The sequence below is a fragment of the Hippoglossus hippoglossus genome, chromosome 10 (genome assembly GCF_009819705.1).
Source record: "Hippoglossus hippoglossus isolate fHipHip1 chromosome 10, fHipHip1.pri, whole genome shotgun sequence".
NCBI lineage: Eukaryota > Metazoa > Chordata > Actinopteri > Pleuronectiformes > Pleuronectidae > Hippoglossus > Hippoglossus hippoglossus.
The window spans coordinates 730,034-742,313 of record NC_047160.1 but is presented as its reverse complement, the minus strand read 5'-3'; the positions used below and the strand labels follow the sequence as shown (position 1 = coordinate 742,313).

The 12,280-nt window shown below is 41.7% G+C and overlaps 1 protein-coding gene across 1 annotated transcript; it reads right to left on the bottom strand.

The window, feature by feature from the left end:
• Positions 1 to 934: 934 nt before the first annotated feature.
• On the bottom strand, positions 935 to 2,715 carry rab33ba (RAB33B, member RAS oncogene family a). The gene is made up of 2 exons (XM_034598832.1): positions 2,297 to 2,715; positions 935 to 1,457 (listed from the first exon to the last, which is right to left on the bottom strand). Exons 1-2 carry the CDS (start codon positions 2,522 to 2,524, stop codon positions 1,098 to 1,100), a joined length of 588 nt encoding a protein of 195 aa, XP_034454723.1. The 5' UTR covers positions 2,525 to 2,715; the 3' UTR covers positions 935 to 1,097.
• Between the last annotated feature and the right edge of the window lie 9,565 nt (positions 2,716 to 12,280).

Here is a 12,280-nt window from a genome sequence, read left to right as displayed (position 1 = left end):
ATTTTTTAACAAAAAAAATTCAACAGGGCAACTTTAATGAAAATTTAAAGATCATCAGCCATCTGATATCTATACTGTTATACTTTGAGGGTCGCAGGGGAGCTGGAATCAATTCCAGCTGATGTTGTCTGAGAGGCGGGGTTCACCCTGACAGGGTGCCAGTGTTAAGAGTATCATCATGTACCATATGTCGACAATACAAAAAAAGAAGGGCATTGCCCAACTCCTTCCATATGATGCAGTCCGTACTGCAGTGCCACAGATTAAGGCCATACACTGCATCACAGGTTGCATGATGTTATGTGTTGGGTTATATTTTCTGCATGAACAAATTATATTCAGGTCATTTGTCGGTAAAATTATTTGATATCCCCACCAGTAGTTTTCATTAGCTGCTCTTGACACTTTACATTCCCATTACATGGGACGATCCTGATTGTATCTGGACTACACTAACAATCGTTTGAGTCATTGTTCCCACAAGAGCTCAAAGATCAGATTTGATTTTAACAAAAGCCCCCCCCGCCCCCTACTCAAAAAATATAAATGCCACTGTGTTTTCTGTGTTTTATGCTGCAACAAAACCAAGGTTACTGACTTGACACTTCAGTAATGCAGGCTCAGAAATTACTATCTCAGGATATCTGACTCAGGTTCTGATTTTGTGTTCACAATCATGTCCATCAACCACATCCCAGGTAGCAATCACATTGCCACATTGCAGCAGTCACATTGCCCCTAACCATTTAAAAGTCGTTTGTAATATCAAGCACAAGCACATGAAAAATGTATTGTTTTCAAATGAACACATCGTGTCAGTTGTTGAAGCCATTTTGTTGGATCCACTCAATCTTTCTAGACCTCCAGTTTTCCTCAGCTCACTTCATTTTCAGTTTCACTGGGGCTTGTTCAGCCTGAAGCTAAAGTTGTCGCCCTCTTTCCCTCCATTTCTCTTCTTCAGCAGCTGCTGCAGGCCCAGCTCCTGGCCACATCTCCTCCATCACTCATCCCCCTGCTCAGGTTGATGGTGCCTCCTGATCCCCCAGGGGGCTGGCTCAACACTAGAGGCTTTTGAGACTTGAGTTTGTGGGCCACCGTCATAAAAATAGCCTCAACGTGTCACTGTTTCCACTGCCATAGCTTCCTTCTCCTTGGCTGTTTGGGCTTTTTGCAGATGTCTCAAATAGGGGCATGGAATGGGAATCTGCGAACTGTTGCGCCACATCTGTGCTCACTTGGATGGAGTCTTGGAGGTCGCACTTGTTTCCAACTAAGATCCTGGGTACCTCTGTGCCCAGAGCGTGCTGCTTGCACTCCTCAATCCAGGCAGGGAGGCTGCGGAAGCTAGCAGCGTTGGTGACGTCATAGACGAAGACAACAGCATGCACATTGCGGTAGTAGTGCTGCACCATGGACTTCCTGAAGCGCTCTTGGCCTGCAGTGTCCCACAGCTGGATCTGTAGAGGACAATAAGGAAACAGTAAAATCCCATTATAAGACCCAAACTAGCAATTGATTATGCTACTAAGAAGTGTTGAGTGTGTATCAAAGCCTGATGCATCTTATTCCTTTTGTCACATCTTGCTTTAAAATTATGGCTAATAAAATTAACCCATCAGAGGTAACGAGCTGTGAAAATCTGTGGTATCAGTATTGCATACGATGTATGAGAGGGGTAGTGTGTGGGTGCTGGAAGAATACTAGAAAAGAAAGAAAATATAAGACATGTGGGGGAGAGCTTCCAGGAGGTCAGAAGTGTCAGCTTTTATAGTAGCTGGGTGCATTGGGCCCAGGTGATCCCTGTCAGCCTCAGTTAGCAGACTGGCCTAGGGAAGGCCTAGAGAAGGAGAAGAAAAAAAACTAAACACATACAAGCAGGCCAGAGGGCCACCACACCCTGTGCTAGAGCTCCACTGTTGGCCTAAAACAATCTCAAATACATCAGTGAGACACAAAACACACTGCTGCTTTTTGTTGTTTTTTAAACGTATTTCAATGATATTCAAATTATAGAAAGCACAGCCACTTCTATTCAAAGTATCTACATTTAAAAACTAAAACAAACATTTACAAATATGAGGTCAGTAATGCATTCCTAAAATGAATGTATACATTCATTCGCGATACATTCATTCGCGCACACACACACACACACACACACACACACACACGCTTGTACTTCTATTTGAGTGAGGCTACTCATTCCCTATCCTTAACCATCCAAACTAGATGATAAACGTACAGGCGCAGCGGAGCACGCACACAGAGGTTTTAGAGAGTGTTGTGTTTTGCACACCTTGATTTTTTCGCCATCAATCTCGACCAGCCTCTCCCTGAAGTCAACCCCGATCGTGGCCTCGGTCTTCTCGGGGAACTTGCCGGCACAGAAGCGATAGGTGAGGCACGTCTTTCCGACCCCCGAGTCCCCGATCACAATGATTTTGAAGATGCGGGTCCTTGGCGGAGGAAGAGTGGAGCTCGTCAGAGAGCCGGAGAATTCACCCGACTGCCCTCTCTCCGCCATACCAGGCCGACAGAGTGGACGTGACACGATTCAAAGACGTGTAGAGGATTCACGGCGGTTATTCGACGTCCAGGTACACATAGGTCTCAACCATATACAGTCTATGGTCTCAATCTGCCAACAGACAAAACACAGCAAACACTCCCAGCACACAGCTGTCAAGCCACGTACTGGGTTGTGTGGCAAAGTCTCTTCTCGCGAGATCCATTGTATGTCCTTAGTGCTGTGGGAAAGACAAACTCCGTTGAAATCAGCGCTCGGGTGGTTAACAAACTATAAATAGTATCAGTAACCTTAACTATCAGTGGCCAAACACCACTAACACTGTATGACCTTCGCCTTTCTTCAAATGTAAACACTGCTCGCCTCTGATTTCAGGTGTTTGTGTGAACCCTCACATGCGGCGCTCTGCCTGTTGAGGAGCGACACCTGCTGGTCACATAACAGAACTAACCGCAATTGAACGTAACTGAGCGTTTCCACTTCATGTCATGTCGTTCTCTACTTCAACTTCACCTCGGGCAAACAGTACGGCTTTACTCATCTACACTTATTGCACAGTTTGAAGTTTAAATTCTTTACAGATTCAGATTTTACAAAAAATATAAATCAACTAATAAAATAAGGCCCATTATCATAGACCATGCCACCCAGCAGTATAACAGGACTGTCTCAGAAAATTAGAATATTGTGATAAAGTTCTTTATTTTCTGTAATGCAATTAAAAAAACAAAAATGTCATGCATTCTGGATTCATTACAAATCACTGAAATATTGCAAAGCCTTTTATTCTTTTAATATTGCTGATTATGGCTTACAGCTTAAGAAAACTCCAATATCCTATCTCTAATATTAGAATATCATGAAAAAGTATACTAGTAGGGTATTCACTAATCACTTGAATCGTCGAATTACTCGAAACACCTGCAAGGGTTTCCTGAGCCTTGAAAAACACTCAGCTTGGGTTCAGTAAACTAAATCACAAGTATGGAGAAGACTGCTGATCTGACTGCTGTCCAGAGGACCATCATTGACACCCTCCATCAGGGAGGGTAAGACACAAAAAGAATTTCTCAAAGAGCAAGCTGTTCACAGAGTGCAGTTTCAAAGCACATCCACAAAAAAGTCTGTTGGAAGGGGGAAATGTGGCAGGAAACGCTGCACAACCAAGAGAGATACCGCAAGCCCTTAACAGCATTGTGAAGAAGGGTCGCTTCCAGAATTTGGGGGAGCTTCAAAGACAGTGGACTGAAGCTGGAGTCCAGGTATCAAAAGCCACTGTTCACAGACGTGTCCGGGAAATGGGCTACAATAGCCGTATTCCCATGGTCAAGCCACTTCTGAACTCAAGACACGGAAGAAGCGTCTGACTTGGGCTATGGAAAAGAAGCACTGGACAGTTGCAGAGTGGTCCAAAAGTCCTCTTTTCAGACGAAAGCAAGTGTTGGATTTCATTTTGGAAGTCAAGGCGCCAGAGTCTGGAGAAAGGCTGGAGAGAGGAGCAAAATCCAAGTTGCTTGAAATCCAGTGTGAAGTTCCCACAGTCAGTGATGGTTTGGGGGAGCCATGTCAGCTGCTGTGTTGGGTCCACTGTGTTTCATCAAGTCCAGAGTAAATGCAGCTGTGTACCAAGAGATTTTAGAGCACTACATGCTTCCGTCTGCTGAAAAGCTCTATGGAGATAGGATTTCATTTTCCAGCATGATCTGGCACCTGCCCACCAGTGCCAAAAACCACCAGTAACTGGTGTACTGACCATAGGCAGTTACTGTCCTCGATTGGCCTGCAATTCCCCTGACCTGAACCCCATAGAGAATTTGTGGGGTATTATGAAGAAGAAGCTGAAAGACACCAGACCCAACAATGCAAATGAGCTAAAGGCCGCTATTGAAGCATCCTGGGGCATCCATAAACCCTAAGCAATGCCACAGGCTGAATTGCCTCCATGCCACGCCGCATTGATGCAGTAATCCGTGCAAAAGGATTCCCAACCAAGTACTGAGTGCATTAATGGACATTTTCAAATGTTTGATTTTGTTTTGCTGTTATAAATCTGTTTTTTACTTGGTGCTGAGGAAATATTCTAATTTTTGAGATAGGATTTTTGAGTTTTCTTAAGCTGTAAGCCATAATCAGCAATATTAAAAGAATAAAAGGCTTGCAATATTTCAGTTGATTTGTAATGAATCCAGAATGCATGACATTTTTGTTTTTTTAATTACATTACAGAAAATAAAGAACTTTATCACAATATTCTAATTTTCTGAGACAGTCCTGTATAGTAGTAAAGTAGTTCACCTGATGTCATGTCCATGCCCGTTTTTAAAAGAATGGTAAGATTGAAGCAGCACAGCCTGATACATCTGACTCTTAGCCTGACAAACAGAGGGATTTCTATTTGTTACACAATAATTTCAGCAGGGATTTCCCCCCCCCCCCCCCCCCCCCCCCCCCCCCCCCCCCCCAACCAGTAGCATAGGCCTTATTGATTTCAGCAGGGATTTTTCCCCCACACCTGACAAAGCTCCTGGGCACTTTTCTGCACTCCTTTCCTTTTGTATCAATATTAATTGATTGTACTTCCATGTTATTGGCAATATACCATTGCTGTTGGTTTAAATGTCGATTTCATCAGCTGTGCTGTCATCAATCTGCTGAGGACACAAGTAAAAACGAGAGAAGGAAACTTCAATTGACACATTTTTTTTTTGTTGGTTAATCCATTCATAAATATTCGGCTGCCCATATGGGTCCAAGCAATGATGTATTTATTATAAGACAATGGAAAACCACCCTCCTACATAAGACGTCCATATACACAAAGCCACCATAAACAACAATCTTTGTGGTCACTTAGTAAGGCAACGGAGGGTGACTTTATTTACATTGCTTCATTCAGAAACAGTGCACTTTAAAGGGCTTTACAGAAATACATTAAAATAATAGATCCCATTAAAATTGTATTTCAAAGAAAATTACAGAAACAAGTAGGTATCCAAGAAGCTTGTTCCAATGTGGGAGCAAATAAATTAAAAGCTTCTACACTTTGCTTGGTGTTGAATCTGGGAACACTGACTAAATCTGTCCCACATGACCTGAGCGGTGTAAATATTTAATGATATGAAAGGTAAACAGAGATGTACAATGGTAAAGTTCCAACACACATGAATTAAAACAAGCGTCAAGAAAAATAGAAAGGATGTGTTGAAAATCACCTAACCTGGAAAGATAGTGTTAAAGCATATAAGAAGACCCTCCAAGAAGCAAGAGCTGCCTACTACTCCACATTAATAGAAGAAAATAAAAACAACCCAAGGTTTCTCTTTAGCACTTTAGCTAGTCTGACAGTCAGAGCTCCATCGAACCCAGTATTCCTCCATCCCTGAATAGCAATATCTTTATGAGCTTCTTTAATCATAAAATTCGAACTATTAGAAATAAAATCTACCATCTCCTGCCCTCACTTGACACTAATACAACATCAAGCACAGAAATCTCAGGAACAGCTGAGACTCCTACCAATTATTTAGACAGCTTCTCTCTGATCACCCCACACAGGGTGTGGCCCTTTTGGGGAATGATTTATGTCTTGGGTGACCATATTTTCAAACCAGGACCATTAAGTGTGTCGTGCATTCATGTACACTTATATATCAGCTGATAAACCCAGAACTTGTATCTTAGATCCCATTCCTACAAAATTACTTAAAGAAATTCTGCCCCTAATTGATAGTACGTTACTGAATACAATCAATCTCTCATTATCATCAGGATGTGTACCACAGTCCTTTAAAACTAGCTGTAATCAAACCCCTTCTTAAAAAAACCACCCTGGACCCGGAGGTTTTAGCCAACTACAGACCGATATCCAACCTCCCCTTTCTGTCTAAAATCCTCGGAAGGTTGTAGCCAATCAGCTGTGTGAGTTTCTCCAGGAAAGTAATGTATATGAAGACTTTCAGTCGGGGTTTAGAGCCAATCACAGCACGGAGGCAGCCTTGGCAAAAGTCACTAATGACCTTCTAATAGCTTCAGATCAGGGATTTGTGTCTGTCCTCGTTCTGTTAGATCTTAGTGCAGCATTCGACACAATTGACCATCAATTTTATAACAGAGACTAGAACAGTTAATTAGCATTAAAGGAACCGCCCTAAACTGGTTTATATCCTATTTTTCAGATAGATTCCAATTTGTGCAAATTAATGATGAGTCATCTGTGCGCACCAAAGTTAACCATGGTGTTCCACAGGGCTCTGTGCTCGGCCCAATGTTATTCTCATTATGTATGCTTCCATTAGGAAACATTATCAGGACACACTCTGTAAATTTCCACTGCTATGCGGATGACACCCAGTTATACTTGTCAATAACACCTGGACAGTGTAATCAATTAACTAAACTCCAAGCATGTCTCAAGGACATCAAAACCTGGATGACCCGCAATTTTCTCTTATTAAACTCAGATAAAACAGAGGTTCTAATACTTGGCCCTAAACACCTTAGAGATACATTATCTAACTAGGGCTACATTGTAGCACTGAACGGGCTCGAGCACACGCAACTCAGGACCTGTTGCGGTTGGTGGAGAGAGCGATCGGCGACGGGGTCTGAGCTTCAGTCTGAGGCATAGACTGTATATATGTCTGAGGCCTTCTCTTGCTCAGGCTGCTTCTGTGCACTTACCAAACTGTTTGCTCTTGCTCCTTGATTCTTGTGAAACCACTGTCAGATTTCTCAAATAGAATATCAAGTATGACTGGTCAGGAAGCTATGGATTTACACAATATAGGCCAGGTGGGAGCTCCAGAATGAGGGGTTGGATTCAGTAATGCACCATAGTGGTGAGTATGGCTTTGTTACCATGTGGAGGAGGTAAACCTGTGACAAATCAATCAATCAAATTGTATTGTATAGCCCATATTCACAAATCACAATTTGTCTCATAGGGCTTTAACAAAGTGTGACATCCTCTGCCCTTAACCCTCAACAAGAGTAAGGAAAACTACAAAAAAACCCTTTTAACAGGGTAAAAAGAAGGTAGAAACCTCAGAGAGAGCCACATGTGAGGGATCCCTCTCCCAGGACGGACAGAAGTGCAATAGATGCCACGTGTAAAGGAGAACATCAGAAAGATAAGGGTATTTACAGCATTGATTAGAATAAACACTTTGTAGCATAACTGAAGGTCAATGAATTGATGGATTATTGTCAGTAATGGTCGAGTATCTGAGGAGAAATATTGTATACCAAGCAGTTTTGTTGTAATCATAGTCTATGGTCAGCAGCCACCGCGATCAGGATCCACTATCACGATCGGATGCCACTATAGTCCACAGTCACGATCCACTGCCGCCATCAGGATCCACCATCAGCTGCCACCTCGATCGTGGTCCACCACCAGTATCTGATGCCAACACGATACAGGATCCGCCATTATTATCACGATCAGCCAGCATGATACAGAATCCACCATTACGATCACGATCTCTGATTCGCGATCCACCATCATAATCCACGATGTGGCCACAGCTGGGGCCCTGGATCTGCGGACGATAAGGCAAAGGGACTCCGGGGAAGAAGTCAAGTCAGTAACATGTATTGATGAGATATTCATTTCTTTGATGTGATAAGGAGGGAGAAGAGGAAGGAGAAGCTGGGAAGAGAAGCTCCGAGTGTCATGTGTCCCCCGACCTTCTAGACCTATAGCAGCCTAACTAAGAGCAGGTCTAAGACAAGCCTGGACCAGCTCTAACGATAAGCTTTATCGTAAAGGAAGGTTTTAAGCCTACTCTTAAACGTACAGATGGTGTCTGCCTCCCGAACTGAAAGTGGGAGATGATTCCACAGGAGAGGAGCTTGATAGCTGAAAGCTCTGGCTCCTACTCTACTTTTAGAGACTTTAGGGACGAGGAGTAAGCCTGAATTCTGGGAGCGCAGTGCTCTAGTGGGTTGATAAGGTACTATCAGCTCTTTAAGGTATAATGGTGCCATATTATTAAGGGCCTTGAAGGTGAGGAGGAGAATTTTAAATTATTTTCTAGATTTAACCGGAAGCCAGTGTAGTGAAGCTAATACAGGAGAAATGTGGTCTCTTTTCCTGGTTCTTGTCAGGACACGTGCTGCAGCATTTTGGACAAGCTGCAGAGTCTTTAACGACTTACTGCTGGAGCCTGATAATAAGGAATTACAATATTAAACAAAGTCAAGGGCAATATTTGATCAAGGACAAATAGGAACAGAGACACAAGTCACCAGGCACCCCTGGTGCAGGTATGCATCTCTATACTGGTAACCAGAATTGTCTTTGAAGAGACAGTATGCTGTTCAATCAATGGATGAAAAGCAAAAAATACCCATTGGAAAAATGGGAACAAGCAAACAGGGACAAAATAGATTTGGACTGTTATCTGGGTCAGGTTGTGTCAGCTAAATTACTGTATGCACCATCTGCCCCATACCTGTGGGCTTAAGTATGTTAAGCATATGATTAACCATCTTGGCCAACCTGCCACATGTGATTAAAGTTACTGAGTTGAAGTAGTTAAGAAGATAGAGTCGACGATCCATCAAATTAATTCAAAGGAAAACCCTGTTTTCCAGCATTTCATTCTTGAACCCAGATTATTAGGTTTTTCCTGATCCTCTCGGTGGGATAATTTTGCCTTCATAGCTTGAGGGAAAACTCTGTTGACGATGTGTGATGTCAGAGTAAATGTTAGTAAATGATTACCCACGTCATAACTACAGGGGGTTTTCATCCGGTGGGGAGACTAGTCCTTCACATGTGCACACACATGATTTATCTTTGCCTCTGTCTTGCTTTCTCTGTCAGAGCCCTACATGAACAGTGTGCTGACGCACCACATGTCACATGATATCAGTCCTCCACTGGCTGCTGTGTGTTATGTGCCGTATGTATAAACGTCTATAGACGTATAAAACCAACGTTTGCTGGTATGAATCACACTGTTGTTTGCAATATTTCTTCTTGAGGTTATTTGTATGCTGACCAGTGGCAGCAGAACAAGCATGGAAGACTGAAAGCTTTCTGCTGGAGTTGTGACATTTGTAAGTCATTTTCTTGTTGGTATCAAAATCAGATGTCAGACATCTTCACTTTCCACCTAAAGTCCATCTTCCTTACACTGTTGCATTGTGTGCTTCCCGGGCATGGAAATACTCAGGATAAGGTCTGGGAAGTACATGTTAGTATTAGCACCAGACTTAATGGTGTTGTAAAAATGGGATATGAAACATTAATTATTAAAGTGCAAAACAATAAGATAATGATTAATATTGATTAATAGTTACTGATACGATGTGAAAGATTAAGGGGAGCATGATTCGGTAAACAAGATCTTTTATCTTCCTTCCAGTGGTAAAATACTTGCTTTAATTTCCAAAAAATGAATAGATGATAATAAAAGTAATAATAATTTTTCCTGTTTTTTGTGACAGTTTGATACAAACCAGGTTCACGTTGCTTCCAGGAAATAGTTGTGGAACTGTCTTACATGACAGCTCAAATTCACTCCTTGTTTTCATACGTTGTTGCCTGCAGCCTCATTTCTTGGAGAGTGGGGTAATGAAGCATATTGTTTTGCTTCCACTCAATACTGGCATATCATTTCATGTGAGTGAGTGAGGGAGAGTGAGTGAAAGAGCAGTGGTGGTCTCTTTTTTTTGTCCTTTTTTGTTACTCTTTGTTAAGTGCAGAAGATGTTGCTCCTTAGTAAGACTGATGAGACAAATTGTGGCTTGTGAATATGGGCTTTTGAAATAAAATTTGATTGGAGCAGTATTCATAAGGATCAAGGACTGTATATATAGATGGCTGACATGACTTCTCCCCAAAACTGAACACAAAGTGTCTTCACTTGATGGCTTGCTGCAGTATACGTCATAAATCCAGTTTCCTCCATTTTAGTGAATGATGCATGAACCAAAGTAAAAAGTCAATGTGCACGGCAAATACATTTTTCTCAAAGCTGGTTCCTGTCAATTAAGTTGATTTCATCACACTGATGTATGTTAAGTTTCAATTTTGATGATAACTTTGGTTTTAATTAGCTATTTGGTGGTTTTAAAAGGCAGGGAGAAACAAATTGATTGACAACTGAAATGAACTTGTATCTGCCATATTTTGGCTTCATTCTATAGTGGGAGGAAGTGGAGATGCGTCATCCATATATACAGTCTATGGTGAGGCAGTGAATCAGAGAAACTATTGTTACATTCTAAAACACAAATAAACATGCACACAAAATGTATTTACAAACTATAAAATCTCTTGTGTCTGGGTTTTTCCTCTTGTATTCTCACTTTTGAAGTTTGCATTCATGACCACCAGGCGTGTATTCCAGTAAGAGGGTTTAATGAAAAGTCTGTTTCTCTCCAAGCCTGGACTTTTCTTTTCCTCATTCCAATAAAGTTTATATTGAAGCATGTTAGTTTGCAGAAATTTGGGCAGAAGTTGAAGATGATGTATACTTATGAAATATAAATTACCAGGTACCTTATTGAAGCCAACATGTATATCATATAGTTTTCTTTTAAACAAAGTAAAGGGAATGTGATTGGCCACTAGCCTAAAAAATGTTACCCGAAGACCACCTTCGCTTCTCCTACCTGCCTGGATATACCTTAGCTCCATGTATCCTAAGAAACAGACTATAGCTGTTTCCCAAGGTAGCACCAGTCTGAGATTTACATTTCAGGGTCTGTGAATCAATCTTCATCTGCCCCCTCACCTGGGACCAATGTGCCTTTGGAATACTTAACAGGGGCTGATGCATGAAACAACACAGCTCCTAGGAACATACAAATCCCTACACTAAGGTCAAGGTCAACAGGCTCATCTGCAGACTTAATGAAGGTGTGTGGACCTTTGAATATAAATAGGAGGCTGGCTGGTGAGGTGACTGGTTTGTCTACTTCCAGATTGTGTCAATAAATCGATAGGAGATAAGACCACCTGGATTGAAATATTCTGTCACAGCAGCTACTGCTGCTGTGACAGAATATTTCAATCCTTTTACCATTACTATTTCATTTAAGTTTTTTGATTATATAACTAAATAATTTGTTGTGTTATTCCTATGGTTCCTACTCCCTAGTTTGCTTCGTCCCACACAGTTTGTTAACTAATTTTTTAAATCCTCTGACAAAGCACCAAACCCTAATTATCCTTAACCTTTGCAGTTTTTTCCCCCTCCTGCACTGGGAAGTTATCACACACAGTTTGACAGTTTATAGCCTATGTGTTGGAATAGTAAAGCGACTGTCCTTAGGAATCCCGTGGTCCATCTGCGCTGTTATTTTATGTTATGTTAAATTTGTTGTAATCTGTAAAAATCACATGCAGTCAAGATTAAACTACACTATCATCACTATCATTATCGTGCACATGAAAGCCCCTGAGAGCTGCATGAATGATGTATGATAGAATAAGTACTGTGTGGAGAAGCGTTGTATGAAAGGATGAATGTGGCTTGCAAAGTGCTTTGAGCGGTCAATAAGACTAGCAAAGAGCTATATAAATACAGTCCATTTACCATTTAGATTCAGCTAAAGATGGCATCACCTCCCACTGAAAGCATTTTTGAGGTAACATGCAGCCCCACCTCTGCTCTATCAACTACTTAATGTTTACACTTGACATCTATTGCACTTCTGTCCGTCCTGGGAGAAGGATCCCTCACATGTGGCTCTCTCTGAGGTTTCTACCTTCTTTTTACCCTGTTAAAAGGGTTTTTT